Genomic DNA, 17,885 nt, shown 5'->3' on the forward strand with positions numbered 1-17,885 from the left:
TGCTAATAAAAAGCACCCCTAGATGTAGCCTTGTACAGCCTGTGTCCTACTTTTCCAATTTGAAAGCAATTCAAACTTCACTGCAGAGTTACCTGCACTGTGTTCTAAACTCAAATCTATTATAGATGAATTTCAAGATGTTGTTTAAAAATAGAATTTCTCTATTAGTGCAAGGTGTTGGTGGGAGGGAAAAAGACAGGTATGAGCGTGAGATGGAAATGGGAAGAAATGATTTCCAGAGACCCCATCTGGCTTTGCCCCACTTTGGTGAGAACAGGCACATTTGTGAAATTTGGCCAGTTCTGATGGTTTTCACTTGAGCCACTGTGTAACGTGTTGCAGCAATGGTGGTGAGTAGGACACCCAGAACCCAGACACCAACAAAGTCTTGAGGTCAGGTATGAGCTCCATGCAGAGCTTCTTGTACTGCTGTGTATTCTACAGAACTAATGCAAAGACAGCAAAGCCAAGTTATTATCCAATGATTCAGGAAGTGTCCCAACTGGCCAAGGAAATAACCAACTGAGGAGAAACTATCAGGCAAAACATTATAGATTAACAGCTTGTGATTGTCCCTAAGTGATTATAAAATGTATCCCTTTCTGGAAGTTTATTTGATTGTTATATAATATCTAGGTCATTTACTAAAATTACAGAAAAACTAAAGTGACAAGTGGAAATTCATGAAGTGCATAAATATGATGCATTTCTATCACAGAACTAATGTGGGCTATGTTTATATCTTAAAAGTTAGCATAAAATATTTATTATTACTTTCAAGTAATTTAAACAAGTAAAACTATCTACATGTTGATCTGACTTGGAAAAAATAAATATTGCCACTAGTCATCACTGAATCTTACTTCATTATTAATGGCCTTTAAAACCTGTGTTTTATAGATTCAAACAGAAGGCACTTACTGCTCATTCACAACAAAAATACAGTTGTCCTGCGAAGGCTGTCCTGTTACTGGATGTTTGCAGGTTACTTTTCGTTCATTATGACTGTGAAAAAGAGATAAAGAAAAGTATTAGGAAATAATGTTTTGTTTTTCCAGCTCAATGATGTAAATCCAGTACATCAAATGTATCAGTACAGTGAAAACAATTAAGACTATTTCATTATGGCACACAACAACATACGTGTAAACACTCATAAATGCATATATATATATACATATATATACTAAGAAAAAGGATGAGAACTAGTATTGAAAAATCTTCATTAATACTCTGAAAAGAGATGGAAAACATTGGCACTGGGTTGGTAAGCACTTTGAATTTTAAAAACTACAGAAGTAAAAGTGGTTTTAGTTCATAGATGAGCATAGATAATTCACTTCAGCTATGACTTTATGTATTCATAAATAGGATTTCAGCTGGACAGAGACAAGTTCAACATGAGACATATACAACTGCTCTGCAAGGATAAAGTAACACCACTGTAAAAGCAGTTGTCTTCATCCTCAGCACATGAAGATAGTTTATAATTTCCAGTATTACAGAGAAATACTCAGTGACTGGAATAAGAGTGAGGGGGTTGCAATCACAGTTCTACTTTTGCAGGTGGCTTTTTAATTCAGGGTGCTGCTCTGAAGTACCCTGCAGTGGCAGGGAGGCTGAGCTTCACCCTCAGCAGCACAAAAATGCTCACTTTGCATTATCTCATTCCCCTGAACTGCAGATCCTGATAGATCACAGTGGCTCCCACAGCTTGGAAGAAATTGCCCAAATTCAACAACTATCAGCTGCTGCTGTGCAAGAAAGAAATGTCTGGATTTGAGTCCTCCAGCTTCTGAAGGGAAGGAAGAGAAAGGGAGGGCTGGTTCTGGGCTCTTCAGGTTCAAGAAAGACAAGGAGCTACTGAAGAGGCGCAGGGCTATGGAGATGATGAGGGTACTGGAGCATCTCTCCTGTGAGGAAAGACTGAGGAAGCTTTGGTCAGCCTGGAGAAAGATGATCTTATCAATGCATCCACCTATCTGAAGGGTGAGTGACAAGAACACAGGGCCAGGCTCTCTTCAGCAGTGCCCAGCAACAGGACAAGGGGCACAAACTGAAACACAGCCAGTTCCACCTGAATATGAGGAAAAAGTACTGTGAGAGTGACTGAGCACTGGAACAGGCTGCTCAGAGAGGCTGTGGAGTCTCCTCTGGAGAGATTCAAAACCTGCCTGGACAAAACCCTGTGCACTCTGCTGTAGGTGAGCCTGCTTTAGCAGAGGCTTTGGACTAGACGATCTCCAGATCAGAGGCACTTTATCCGTAACACCTACTTCTTTTACTGCCTATTCATTTAACCATCTGATCTTTCAAAACTATGAAGCACAGCTCATCTCACGAATGTCACGCTTTCCACCCTTCTTGCTTCATAAAATCAACCTCAATTTAACAAGCCTATCTTAATATTCTCCACTTTTAAAATAAAATTCTTTGAATCATAACAATTTGCAATTTTAGAGCATTATTGATTAAAAGCTGCCTCCAAACAAAAGCCTAATAAAAAATCCACATTACTTTCATGGTGAATGGATGGATAAGCCTTCATAAACCTAGAGTGCAAGACTAGAAAGGTAACCCAATTCTTTGCACTTCCTCTACTGGGATTTTAAAAACCTACTGATGCCTAAATGGAGACACCGTGTTACAGTGTACTGAACGAGCTAGCCATTGCCAGTACTTTATCTTTGTACTAAATTCAGCAGATAGTTCTAAGTTTAGCTCCTGAAAAAGCTGTTGTTTTAGAAATGTATCAATTACAATGAGGAGACAGGAAAGAGACACTCCGGGGACAGTCTGTGCCATTTCTAATTGCTGTGGTCATACAACGCCTCTCAAGGAAAGTGGCCCAGATTAAAGAGAATTCAGATTCAAAACATTCCTGAGGAAGCATCCAGGTTTATTTGGTTGGGTGTTTTTTCTTTTGTGATTCCTCTTTTTCTTCCCATCCAGAAACTTTCTTTTTTTCCCCCCTCTGACATTTCAGAAACTCTCACACCAAAGTAAAAAAAAACCAAACAAAACCTACGGAGATGAGCTGGCCAAAAAAGCTTTGCCAAAACATTGCCTTCTTGTTTGCATTAAACCTTGACAGGTCACAGTCAGCTGACATCCATAAACATAGAAACAAGTGGATCAGGACTTCTGCTCAGGGACCATCAATACTCAGGCCCACCCAAGAGGAGGCACATCCCATGTTTTGTGTGAGTGCACCTCACTGACGATACAGGAAGAGGCCAATATTGAAAGACTGCAGTGGGGAAGCCATGCAAAACCAGGAGAGAAATAAGGGAGAGGGCAGAAAAGTGAGAGAGGAGAGCAAAGATAGCAATATTCAAGAATATTTTGCTTCAGGTTTGAGTCATGTATCAAGTTAGCATTGCAAAACCACCAAAAAATCCTTGAGGAAAACACGGTTTTCCTCACTGCTCACACAGATGTTGAGACATATAGGAGGTAGTTGGGATTACATAAAAAAGGCAGAAAACATATCACAGACATGAACCACATTCCTGTGGATTATACAGTACTTTCCTTCTAGATCTGCATAATCACTTCCTTCTACAAGGGCAAGGCAAAGGAAAAACAGGCTTTTCTTTCCCTTCAGCTTAGACATAAGTGACATCTCACAAGTGAACACTGGAAATTCAGCTTGTGCAACTAAGAGTGATGACTGTAAATATGTCTAACAGGATGAATAGATTTTAAATACTTCCATTTGAAAACTTTTTCATTACTCATCTAATTATTGCATTTTTGGCAGTAATTTAGCTGGTATTTTGACAAGACTCCTCTAAATACTTGCACAAGGTGTAGCGAAGCTTGATAATTATTGTCATAACCCTCCCACATAACAGTAGGTTAAGGCATTTGTTTTAAACTCCCTCTTGCAGAGCACAGAGTTTTATTCAACTCTATTCAAGCTACAATTTGATATTCACAATCTTCAACATCCAGTTTAGACAGTTGTTCAGCTATCCATAAATTTCTGGGTACACACACACACTAGGAATTTCAATTATTATACTACAATAATCTATACATCATCAATAAATCTCAGGGGAAATAAAGCAAAAAACTGAGGGTTTTTTTAAATAAGAACTCTAATTTCAACTTTACACCAAGTCCAATGTGTAATTCAGAGTTTCAACTCTGCATATTTATGTGTCTGTACTTTTAATATGTAGAAAGAGAGTGATTCACTTTGACACAAGCCAGATAGAAGCCAGTGTGTTCCTTTTACTTATGCAGAGATACAGCCTCCTCCTTCCAGTTTTTCTTATGTTTTGAGAACACAGGATAACCATACACAAAGTCTTCTGCACTTTTTCTGAAGGCCGTAACTGATCCTTACTATTTTAGGATCCATATTAATGGCATAATAGAGACAAAGACAGGAAAAAATTCCCTGTGTATTTCATTACTACTCATGAGCATATTCTCCAGACTTGGTAAATGCCACCAACTATTCCTCATTAATAATTGCTACTGGAATGTGCTGGGCTTCAGAAATGACACTAAGATGACATGAGATGGGCATTTCAATGCAAAATAAAGCATAGTTCTTGGCATGGATGAAGATCATATTCTAGGCTTGATTCCAGCAGTGGTTTGATACCTGCCATAAAAGAATCAAAACCAAACTAAACCAAACCAACAATAAATAAGACAACACACAACCCTAACCACACCAAAATAGCCTCCCGTGGTTGGAAGGTCCATTTTTAGCTATCTCAGTGCAAGACAACTGATACCAACTCTAATAGCACCAACCTGACCCCTTTTCCTCTCTACAGAATTTTCAAACTTCTCCTTTCCAATTCTTTCCTCTGAAAACTGCAAGCTTTAGCATCATTAATAAGGTATCTTAGTTCTGGCACATGGACAAGCCCTGAGAGCAAAAGGATTTATCCTGTTCAGTTAGAAGTTGACAGTAACCTTGAATTTGACTCATGTTATTTGCCTTCTTATCTACTCTCTTTCTCCTTTCCATCCTTTGAGACTCTTAATCTCTTTAGGAGACAGGATTATTTTACTTGTTTTCTAGACATACTCAGAAAAACCTTGTTGTGTAGTTTTAATCTACTCACTAAATGTACAGTCAACAGCAATCTTATTGTTGGCTTAATGTGATCCAAGGACTACTGAAAAAAGAAAAGCACTCAAATATATCATTCAGAGATATTATTCTATTTGCAAGCAGCAACTGAGCACATCATTCCAGGTGCAGGGCTTGCCAAAAGAAGTCCTACACAAGCAGGTTTCTTTATTTTCATGCTATCTTGCATTTACAGGACTGCTGACCCAAAATGCTGTGTACCAATGTTTTGTTCTAGCACACGTTACAAAAGTCAGCCAAATCGGAATTCTGATTGGTTTTGCTATTTTGAAATCACTATCATCTTTGTCAGTATATTGGATAGGAAATTAACTCAGATAACTGCAGCTGGAACGGAGAAAAGAGAGATATGTAATCCAGTTGTCCAGGGTGATGCACACAGTTGAAATGAAGGGTTAGACAGTTTTTGCTCTGGAACAGAGCAGTTCACTCAAAAGTGGCAACAAAGATCAAAGTACCAGAGTGGAAACAGTTGGTTTGGGGTCTCTCCATTGAATGATTTGGTTGAGCTCCCAGTCCTCTTAAAAAAATAAAGGAAAAAAAAAAAAAAAGAGTCGGGCCAGAACTCCCAAAGACGCATCTGGTTTCCTCCCACTAAAATTAAAACTAGATGCCACTTCAAAGCTTCTCTCATGCCCTTTCTTTGTAGCCTTTATTTATGTGTTCCTCAGTGCTAAGGCCTTCTCATTTGCTTATTCTCAATGTGGCCATCAAAGCAAAGGTTGAATACAAAGAAAATGACAAACCAGGACACAACTTTTAAGAGGCCTCCACATCTTTAATTTAGAAACACTGTTCCTTTTGACAAATGAACACTGAAGAACACATTTTAGAAGAATACTACACCAAATATCTGCTTCCTAACACTTATTCTATGTCTTATCTAAGATTTACAGATTGACAATCTAATCTCTATTATGGATAAACACAAATATACTATATATCACAAATATACTCAGAGATATTTCTTCTGGGAAGCAGTTTTATGCATTTGTCATGACAAAATACTTTAAAAGATGGCAAATAAGGTAAGAAGACCAAGATTACCAGAGCAATAAAGTCATTCTCTCTGCATTAATGCTGAATTTTTGCACTGATATTTAAAGGTGAGGTGGAAACAAATGTAAGACAAGCCTAGGCCAGTTTTGTTTGGCTTCTGTGAAGCCCTTCATTCTTCACCTGGGAGGGGGTGGGGGGTGAATCAAATCAGCCATTTCTACCTTGTGTGCTTGCTTTCTAGCATAAGAATCTCTAATTTCTAATGGAAATAGATGCAGTAGCTAACAGTAACCTAACAAAGAGTTGTCTGAACTCGGAAAAAATTTAAGTAAATGTAGTCCCTACACAACTGTAGCAAGGATGTGGTCTGTGGCTATACTGACACTTCTATTTTACTAAATCTGTAATGTCCCATTTTACAGTAAACAGCAAATGCAAGCACTTTTTTGCCAGTGCTACCATACCCCAGAATTATGAGCCTTTTTTCAATTACGCTTTTTAAACAACAAGTTTGGAAATGGGGCTGCATGACTCCACAGGGAAACATCTGAGTATGGTAACAACATCAGGGAGTCCTAGCAAAAGGGGGGGGTAAAGAGACAGCCAGTCCCAAAGTGCTGACAGACCTGTAACACATCCCACACGCTGCTAAGAACAAAGTGCAGAATAACCCTTGGTGTGTGCACATGCTTGGGAAGGTACAGACAAAATTCCACTCATTTTCTTGGCAGACAATGTAGCACCTCAACTGTGGTTACTGCTGCCACCATTTTCCTGGGCTACTCAGAGTTTATTTTTTCAGGCAACCTGCCAGTTCTGTAGACTTTCCTCTTCAGCCCTTCTCAGTTACAGTTATAGCAGCCTTGGTATCCTTGCTGCTGCCGTAGTGAAAAGCATCTGGACATTTCTACACAACTGTCTGTACTCCAGCTTTTCATTTATTACTGATTTTTATTTTCCAAAAGATTAAGCACTGCTGCCCTAAAATTATAAACCTTCCTCTCAATGGGACCTTCTAAACCCACATTCATATTCCAGTGAAAATATTCATACGAAAACAGCCTTTTCTCACTTGAGCAGATATGATTAACATGCTCTCATGACACATTTCCAACGTAAAACTAAGTTTACGTAAGCAAGAACAAATATTAAAAGAACTCTTTCAAAATGCTGGGATGAAATAGTTGCCAAAATAGCATGTACTCTGTTACAGATTGAGAAGGTTTTATTAAAAACACTCTTCTTCCTAATCAAACACTCCATTGTCAGAAAAAGTTACTGTTTTCAGGCTTCCCAGAACTTTGTGGGAGGTATCTTTCATTCTGCAGGTAACATATCTGGGAATTTGTAAAACACTGAGACTCAGTAAGGGCCACAAAGCCATTGCGGTAACTTTTGAGATGTACCTGCCATGTGTCATCAATTTATGTAACATTTCACTACATTTTAAGCCCTGGACACAGGGTCTATCAGCACCTTGATAATAGCACTGCAGATGAAGAAAATTTTCAATTCTGTAAGTATTAATCTGTGCTAAAAATGACTAACACAGTTTGCTATCTGAGGTAAGTTTAGGAGAATAGTGAGGTACGTGTTAGAAGGCAGAACTGTCTCTAAGCCTCACATTTGAAATCCAAGGATCCTTCAATGGTTAACTACCTGTAGAGCTTACAAGAACTGGAGTAACATAACGATTCTGAAACCCCACAATGTGTTTTCTGAAGAGAAACAGGATTTGGAGCAGCATGGTTATGCAGGTGGTTTGTGGACCAGAAGCACCACTGGATTCTCCAGTTTGGCTGCTACTTGTCTCTTGTGGATGACAGGCCACTCATTATCATCTTTGAGAGGTCATAGAGAGGTGCCACCCTCCTCTACTCAGCCCTGGTGAGGCCATGCCTGGAGTGCTGTGTCCAGTTCTGGGCTCCTTGGGACAAAAGAGACATGGAGCTCCTGGAGTGGATCCACCAAGGGCTACGGAGATGGTGAGGGGACTGGAGCATCCCTCTTAGGAGGAAAGGCTGAGGGAGCTGGGGCTGTTCAGCCCTGAGAAGAGAGAGCTGAGAGGGGACGTCATCCCTGTCTGTGCCTGTCTGCAGGGAGGGCTCAGAGCATGGACAGTGGGGCCCAGTAATGCTGGGACAAGAGGAACAGAGGCAGGAACTGATGCCCAGGAAGTTCCATCTAAACATGAGGCAGAACTTCTTCCCTGTGCAGTGACCCAGCACTGAACAGATTGTCCAGAGAGGCCATCTCCCTCACTGGAGGTATTCCAGAACCATCTGGACACAATCCTGTGCCATGTGCTCTGGGATGACCTTGCCTGAGCAGGGAGGTAGGACCAGATGAGCCACTGCGGTGCCTTGCAACGTGACCCAGTCTGGCATTCTGTGAAGACTGACAGCAGATGTCTGATCAGCTAATGTTTTCCAAAAGCTCACTTCCCTGATGCAAGAGGGACACTGCAGCCTCTCCTGAAGAGGTAGAGAGGGTAGAAGTAGTAAAAACTAACTTGTGGAGAGGGAAACAAAAAGCCACATTCAATTAAAACAAAAAACCTCCCAAAAAACACAAACAAACAAAAAACCAAACCAACCAACCAACAAAAAAACCCAAACAAACCCAAACAAACAAAAAAAACCCACAAAAAAAACTCAAAAAACCCCCCCAAAAAGAACAAAAAAAAGCTGTTCCAATACAAAGAAAAAGCTGTCTTTGCTGCTGGATTAGACCACTTAGATTAGCACACTAATAAATTGGGGCATTTCATTAATATGAGTAAATTAGAAACCACTAATTAATATTTTCTTACTCATACAATATTAAAGATTTTCAGAACAAGAAATAAACCTGACTTGAATTTACAAGGGACAAATGAACATTAATTGCATGAGCACAACTGTACAACACTACCAGCAGAAATTCAACACACCAAGTAAATTAGATATAATTCAGTTGTCTTAGTCACCCCCTCAACAACTACAAGCATCAAATTCAGTAAAAACTTTTAGCAAATGCTTTTATAGCTACATACCAACTCTTACTGTTTTCAAAGCTCACTAGACAGAAAATTATCTCCACCACATACCACTAAGCTCAGTTTTGCAAGCCTTGGCCTTCCTTATTTATTAGAAGCCTAAGTGAAATGTGCTCTTGAGCAAGCATTAGAAAAAGAAGTAGGAATTCAAAAGGCAATTCTGACTTACGCTTCCATTTCACTGTATGAAATTTAGAGATAGTTTACCAGAGAAAGCTACTTTAATAGCAATTCCTCTTAGCAATTTTAATTCATTTTTCAATAATTATATTTTGAAAAAAAAAAAAGCTAAAGATACTTATAAGAAAAGTGAATGTAGACAATTTAAGCCGTTTAATACCTATAGATGTGTATATATGCATATTAAAATATGTTAATGTCAGGCCTGTGCAAAAAGGCCAGTCTTGCTGTCAAAAGTACTCCCAGCTGAGGTCTGATTTGGGGCAGACTTCTCTGCAAGTTCCCATGGTACCAGGAACTGAAGATGCCTCCAGTTAGTGTACCAGTTAGTGTGAAAAGCTGCTCTGCTCTCCATTTCCACTGGGTTCGAGGAACCTGCACCACTGTCACTCCTCTACTCCTCTCCAGCACTGACAACCTCGACTGTCCTGTCACTCAACCCAGCCCCTTCTCCACTTAAGGTTCAAAAGGGATCTCTGTGGATTTGGCAATCAGAGGACACAGAAAAACAAGACAACTTTAGCTTTCATTTGTTTAGCTTTCATAGTTGTGCATTTGTTCAACAAACTCCTCCTCTAGAACTGCAAAAAAGTAAAGCTCCTGAATTTATTGAGGTACAAATCCAATGGATATATAAAAACAGAGAAATATGTATAATTTCAGTGAATTACTACCTCAAATAAAACAGCAGAATTTCAACAGGCATTTGGTAAAATCACAGTGTTGCTCTACAAATCTCGCTAAGCACACTGGGATCAAAAAGACCAATATTCATTAACAGAAGTAGTTAAATACCTTATTTATCTTAAGTTTTCTACCTTTGGTGACATTTTTATCTTTCTCTTAACTCATCTACTATTACTTATCATTATTCATGCTTGTTTGCTTTTTGGGTTTTTTTGTGTGAATGGTGGGTTGTTTTGGCTTATTTTTACGTTTGGTGTTTTCTTAAGATTGTGTAAATCATATCAAATCCCTTAAACATCTTAGACAAGGTTATACAGAAATGTAACAACATTACACTGTCTCCAGACAGCTCCACAACTTTCATTTCTTGATCACTTCAAATATGTGGTAAACAGCCATATTTATTAAATAATAACATATTTCTATTAGCAACTCAGTAGAAGTTTCAAAAGAAAACCATGCTTATCAAGCACTTACATCAGAATATATTAGGTCATAACTAGACCCTTCCTAAGTCTGCTGAGCGAGAAAAATGGTCTGGCAAACTTCTGGTAAGTCATTGTCATCTGGGAAATGATTAGGAATCTTTCTTTTAGCAATCTGACAGAAGAAAGCAGCTGAAATGTTGGTGCACCCCCTTGCATATCAGTTGTAATTGTGGTACATATTCAGACACAGCCCATATTTCAAGCTGTCTCTTCCAACAGATCCTATTTTGCAAGAAATAAGCACCGAGACAGAAATTTATAAAAAATAATTATTTTATAAATGAACAGTCATGACTAAAGCTTTAATCACTGGCCTTCTTAAAGCCATTGTGAGGATTTAATTAAATAATCTTGGTGGTCCACTGACAGAGCATATGCAAATATGTGCAGCAGACCCCAGAGGATAATTAATTGAAGCTTACACCATGTGTGGGCCTGCATTCATCTCAGACAAAAGAGTACAAACTCTATTAAAAATATTCATTGCCTGTGACGTAAAGTTCAAGCACAGAGACGCACGGGGTATAAAGTGTGGCACTGAACTGGAACACTGAACGTGTCACTTGTCATCTCCAAGGTCCGAGGGCGCAGCTGAGCCTCACTCAGCTCTCCTTTCTTTCAGCTGATTTGGGTGCAGCTTCAGGAGCTGATCATTTCAGAAAAATAGTAATATTATTGCCCTAGAAGAATAGCAGTAAGTTGTTCTACAAGTCTCCAGAAGATTAAAACATAAGCAGCAAATAAAATTGGTTTGGGATTTGTTTGACATCACAAGTCAATCAGAAATTATCTCAGGATTTTCTCTGAACTCTCACATCCTTTAAAAGAGACCCTACACTGTTTCTTGAAACATCCACACCTAATGTTCATTTTCTCCTATTTCAGACTAAAGATCCTGGTGCAGATATAATGTATTTTAATTTAGAGGTGAGAACGCCAATCAGGCTTGTGGGGAAACCTCGAGAACTGATCTAACTGCAAAGAGGCCACATTTCCCCTCTTTTATTTAATTTTAAATCCATCACTGCCTATTATTCATCTTGTTAACTTCAAGTATTTATAACAAGTAGGCAGGCCTCAACGCTTCAGCAAACACTGCTTTTCAGGAAAAGCATCATTACACTATCCACAGAAGAATACCAAAGAGTAGCACACTTTGATGTGGTGCTCTCACAACTTCATCTTAAACATCGACACGAGTCCTTATCAGGCAGAGAATGTCAGCCCAGATGGAGCCACCTTCTGATCTACAGCGATGGCTCACTGCTGCTGTGGCTGTCAGAGTTCAGTGACTGCCTGCACTAATTGTTGGTCAGCAATTAGCAAAACCAGCCCTTTGCAGCACTGAATTCCACGCTGCTTAATGCTATTCATCTACAGCATCAACTCCTTGCTTTGATGAGTCTGATCAAAGAGCAATGGAAACCCACAGTTTTATGACACAGAAACAGGCAGAGCCAAATTACACCTGAAACTGGAGACTGGTGCCCTCCCTCTGTTACCAGGCCCAAAATGGAACAGTGGGAGCATTTATCCAATAGTATCCCGTGCTGCATCCAAAGCAGCAGGCTGAGGGAGGTGATTCTGCCCCTCTACTCTGCTCTGCCACCAAGTCAGTCAGAGGGATGGAGCACCTCTCCTATGAGGAAAGGCTGGGAGAATTGGGATTGTTCAGCCTGGAAAAGAGAAGGCATTGGGTGACCCAATTGTGGCCTTCCAGTGCCTGAAGGGAACCTACAAGGGAGAGGGAGAGAGACTATTTCCAAGGGCCTGGAGTGACGAGACAAGGGGGAATGGCCTCATACTGAGAGAGAGTAGGTTTAGATTGGATATTAGGAAGAAATTCTTCCCTGTGAGGGTGGTGAGGCCCTGGCAGAGTTGCTCGGAGAAGCTGTGGCTGCCCCATTCAAGGCCAGGTCAGATGGGACTTTGAGGAACCTGGTCTAATGGAAGGTGTCCCTGCCCATGGCAGGGGGCTGGAATTAGATGATCTTTAAGCACCTTCCGACCGAAACCATTCTGTGATTTTACAATTCTACAGTCTAGAGGCACTGGTCTAAAAGAAAATGTCCAAGGTTAGGCAAAAGTCAGATTCATACCAAAAAATGCAAAAAACCCCAACCCAAATAACAAATTCTCTTTCAAATACAATTTTAGTTTGCTTTCTCTTGATCTGTTATTATATGCATTATCAAAACTGGCAGGATCCTCTTTCTGTTAGTTCAAAACACACAGAAAAAATGTTAGTTACATTACAGCACTGTTAATCATATGTTGCTAAGACTTAAGATTCCCAGCTGTACAGAATTCTTTCACATCACTCAAACATCTTCTCCCAAAGTTATCACAAAAATGCCAACTTAGTTAAAAAAAAAAAAACAAAAAACAACTCGGAAAAGCAGTTCAAAGGATGCTCCCATATAAAAAATATCCACAATTAAAGTTATTATGAGAAAATTCATGGATTTTTAGAACCAGCCTACCTAACAAATAGCAAAGAAAGCAGGTCCACCTGAATACATGAAAAGATTAAATCCTATTTCCTTAACTAATGTTTTGCTTTTTCCAACCTCAATGCCAAGTTTCTTACAAAATAGATGAAAACCACAATTTAGACAGACAGTTGAAGAGACAGCAACACCAATACTCACTATCAGGTTAGGAAGCAGAGCAGATGAAGAGTAACACTTTCTCTCTAATAAAAGTAATTTGGCCTTTTTAAATTAAGAAAAAAAATCTGTATAATGGGTAAACACAAATGAATTATTTAAGGTGTTACTGTTAGTACACCACACTAAAAAAACCCTGTTTCAAAAGGTGACTTGGCTAAAATAAGTACCACAAGAACAACAGCATTTAGGTAGCAGGATGTATCATTATTCAATCTACCAGATGAAATTTTAGAACCCCATCTGATCAAGAGTTTACGTCTGCCACCCACTGCTTATATGCAGACTGTCAATCACTTTGATGCCTCTTGGTCTCATATAACCAAACCGTTGGCTCTAGAAGTTTAGAAACTTCCATTTGACAAAAGTATTTCTTGGCTGCCTCCCCTTGTATTTTCACATCTTCGATTTCAACACCTACACAGATTGATCTGCATTATCCTTTTACTTCATAAATGCAAAGGAACAACTACAGTTTATTTACAAAGTGAACTGTCAGCACATTTGACAGCTCTGCAGGAAACATACCCAGCAAAAAGACATTACAATTCAGCAGTCCCCTAGTTTTACATCCTGACTCTCACAACTGTATCCTTATCTCACAATACAATGGAAATAACAATTAATATTTATTAAAGACTTTTGCCGACCCAGCAACACACACTGCTTCAGCAAATGGCACACCAGGTTGTTCCTTCCAAGGTTAAACTGCAGCAGTAGAGAAAACTACAGGACAAGACCTCCTGAACAGATATCATGCCTCCAATGACCTTGCCAGCATTTTCTTCCATTAAATTCATACCTCAGTGAGAGCCAGAATCTGGGAGCTGTTTTTCTTTCTCAGGTGATTTTTCAAGCTGAGGGTACAGTACAGTGACATGGAACTGGCTTTTCTGGCACCAGCTCACTATTGTGTTAAGAACATCTTCAGCCTCAAGCAGGCAAAAGTGATCATTTTAATGTGAGAGCAGTTCATCTGTATCACAGATTTCTAAGACTGTATCTTTATGGTAATGAAAAATATCCTGGCGAAGACTCAGTTCATTGACAAACACCTTATGCAAAGCGAAAATGTTTATTTCATTTGTGTCAGAGCATGGGGTCAGGGACAGAAGACCACTGGGATGGCAGACATCACACTCAACGTCAGTCATTTCATGTGATTTTAAAATGGCAATGAAAACTCCAAAGAAAACCACCTCTGTACTGGGTGGGAATGTAATTTTTTATCGACTTCTTTAGGAACTTGTTTAAGTTTTTCTTATGTTGAATCTGGCTTTGGAAACACTTTTAAAGGACTAGTAAAATTGTATCCAAAGAAGTCAAACTGTCTGCTGTTTACCATATGGAGTATTACTCAATTCTCCTCTTAGCAGTAGAAAACATGAACATAAGGAAGAGATTTGCAAGGCAGGGAATATTCATATGAAACCCAGAAGTGAAAACTCCTTCCCTCCTTTTTTTCTTTCTGGATTACGCATTGTATCAGGAAAGCAGATTTTAGGCTACATTTCAAGACTATAAAACAGAGGATTTGTAAAGAAATATGTTTTCACAGTATCTCTCACCTTATAGACTCTTTGCAAAATCAGCAACTTTAGAGATATTCCAGATCTATAAAGTAACTATGCTATGCAGAATTTTTACAGATCTCCAGCTACTCAATACAGTTCTACTTGTTATGCACCTTCTAACATTAAATTGTTTCTGAATGGTTTTCTTCTGGCATGCCAAATTTCCTTGCATTCTTTCTGGGTATCCAGCCTTTATGTGGGTGTACTCCCCTTCCTAGATCCAAAGTGTGGCAAGTTTTGAGATGTGTTTATGGCCAGCAGGTTTGGAGTAGCACAGTACTTCAGAATTGGCACAAAGAGGAAAAAAAACCAAAACCCCTGGTCATTCCTGGCTGAAAACACCAATATTTACTTGTTTGTTTGCTTTAAACCCAGATTGCTGGTGCTCACTGAAGCTCCAGGCACCAGGTAGCTCATGGAACAGGAATCACAGATCATCTCTATCTCCATATCAGCCTGTTTTTGTGCATCCTGCTCTGATGAAGCTGGCAATGAAATCTCTAGAACAGGCTATTGGCTAGAGCTGTATGGACAACAATGTCACTCTTTAATGGTGGACATCACAAGAAAAAAGTCACTTGAAGACACAACCTTTGAAGCTATTTGTGAATATTATTCTCCTCCTATGCCATTTGAATCTCATAAAGCAATGAATTTCAACAGCGGAAGGCTGGGGGGAAAAAGAAAAAAAAGGCATCAGTTCACCAGCAACTTCTCATTCCACATGAAGAATGGGGAGTAAAATAAGTTTTGCATGTTGAAAACAAACTGTCACTTGAATAACTCCTCCATGGAGAACAAATTTAGGGAGTTTGACTGTACTGTTGCCTCGGGCTGGGAAGTTTCCCCATGCCTGTTGACTATATGGTGTGCTAACACTCAACACGCTCCTGGATCCATGCCTGGCCTCAGGCAGGCACTCTCAGGATGCTCTGCCAATGACCAGTCAGCAAAAAACACTTGCCATGGTCTCCTCCCTCCTCATGCCCTTTTCCTGGAGATAATTAAGGCAAAACCATCCAAACCAAACAATTCAGCCTACTTTACGCATTTTAAAGGAACAGAAAATGCACAAGCCAAAATACATATTGGTTGAACAACTCCAGATAAAATTTATTTTCACTTTTACTTGAAGAGTTACAACCCTGAAATAATTGCCCCATAACTAAAGTTTTTAATGATTGAATGCCAGGCTAAAAGCTTGGTTTCATAGTACTTGGTTTCCTGTGTTATAAAAGCAAACATGGTCGCCACAAAATAAGCATCTTCAGTGTTTTGCAAAAAAGAACATTCTAGAAAATGATAACAAATCAATGTATGAGGCAAATGAAATAAAATGTGAAGTTCAAGCAATAAATTCATCAGCTTCCCCAAAAGCAAGTGTGAACAAGCAATAGTGCCTTGCCATGAATGTTGTTCATATTTTTCCTCATTAGGCAGAAGGTATTTTGAGGTAAAGAATTTGTTCCGTGATCATCGCTCCACTGCTCAGGTGAAATCAGAAATTTGTCCCTTCATCTCTCCACCTCCGAAAATAAACCCCCACTTAAAGCTTCTGAAAATTACTGTCTGCGTGACAGCTTTCACTTGTTTACTGCAAAATATTTGTTTCTATGGCTAGATAAGTGAAACTGCAGATCACACTGAATGTTCACAGCTGGAGTGCCAGTAGGAATCATATTATTTAGATAAAATCGGAATTTCAATACCAGAAGAACCACATGGAACCCCCTTTCCCCAGTAAAATAGGCAGACTGATACACCTGGCTCAGTTTAGAAGCAAAGCCAGAAGTTTCTTTCAGTCATGTAGCTCAGTGACGTATAGCTTTAAATACATCAATATATTCCTCTTCTAGCTTATATTAGGTAGCCACACATTTAAATGAAGACATACCTTATGGTTTAAAAAGTCTGCTTATATTTAAACTGTATCCTTTTCTCCTTAAAAAAAAAACAAAACAACCTAACCTGGAAAGAAAATGGGAAACTCATGAGCTAGAATGTAACTCCTGTAGGTTGGAAAAAGTAACTGGAAAATTCCAGCCATCACTACTCTAACGATGGCTCCATTCCGTTAACCAGCAAACCCAAAAAGTTTCATATTAGCAACCATGATCAAGCTAACACATGCAGTAAGCATTTCTAGGCCTATACTTAAGAAAGGCCTCCCATTCCACTCCCTCTTCTTTTCTGGAAAGAATTTAAGCACATTATTATGTGCTTAACTGACTAACTTAGAAGTATAGCTGCATGGAGTTTTTTTGCTAGAGAAAAGCAAGGAATCGGAAGTTTATGCACAATCCTAAATTCCTGTCAACAGAACAGCAAAATAGCTATTTCTGCTGTTCAGTCTATACAATTCCAAACCTAAAATGTTACCAGCACCTCATTTTTGTGCATAGCTTCTGTATTCATTTCCATCTAATAGTACATTCAATAGGGTTTATGTATGTCAAAAAGCACAGCGCACTTTAAACAACTTTGAAGACAGTTTGATATAACTGCCTATAAAAACCTATTTTGGCTAAGCTCAAGCCACACTAAAAAAACCCCAACAAAACAAACTAGTGATAAAATTCGCAATAAAATTTAACTTATCAAGCTTTAAGAATAAAAAAAAGGCACCAAGTACGTAAGATAAACATCTCACTTAAATGAAACATTAAAATTTATCTAAATTCAACATTAGAATTTATTTGGAAACTATAATGACACAGAAAATAGTTCTTCTATGCATGACAACAGAATTTAAAAAGCACACAGCTCATTGCTTTTAGTTCTGGGTTGGGAGCCAAACCACCTACATGAAGAGTCAGAGCTACAAAGGAACTTCAATGCTAACAGTCATCTTCCAAACCACATAAATCATAAATATTACATCAATTCTGCATCTACAATTTATCATTGCTGCATCACAAAATTTGCCAGCTGATGCATTAATGAAATTACCCTAAACACGGGTTTCTGAAAGCTGATGTATTACATCCACGTAGCCACCCACAGCTCTGATTCAGACCATCCAAATTCAGTCTGGAATTATTTCCTGATGAAAATCAATACCTAACTTTTGCTGAGATGAGTTGCACTATTCCCCAGAATCTTCAAACAGATGAATAAGACATTTTTGCCTGT

General features: G+C 39.0%; 1 protein-coding gene across 5 annotated transcripts in view; it reads right to left on the minus strand.

The window, feature by feature from the left end:
- Positions 1-17,885, minus strand: part of PLEKHA5 (pleckstrin homology domain containing A5) — a 160,328-nt gene that overhangs the window by 65,644 nt on the left and 76,799 nt on the right. For all 5 annotated transcript variants that reach the window (XM_069003537.1, XM_069003542.1, XM_069003536.1 and 2 more), the window contains exon 4: positions 922-1,005. In XM_069003537.1, coding sequence (XP_068859638.1) covers positions 922-1,005 — 84 coding nt within the window. The remainder of the gene's footprint in view (positions 1-921; positions 1,006-17,885) is intronic.

This window comes from Aphelocoma coerulescens, chromosome 1A (genome assembly GCF_041296385.1).
Source record: "Aphelocoma coerulescens isolate FSJ_1873_10779 chromosome 1A, UR_Acoe_1.0, whole genome shotgun sequence".
In the NCBI taxonomy this organism is placed as follows: domain Eukaryota; kingdom Metazoa; phylum Chordata; class Aves; order Passeriformes; family Corvidae; genus Aphelocoma; species Aphelocoma coerulescens.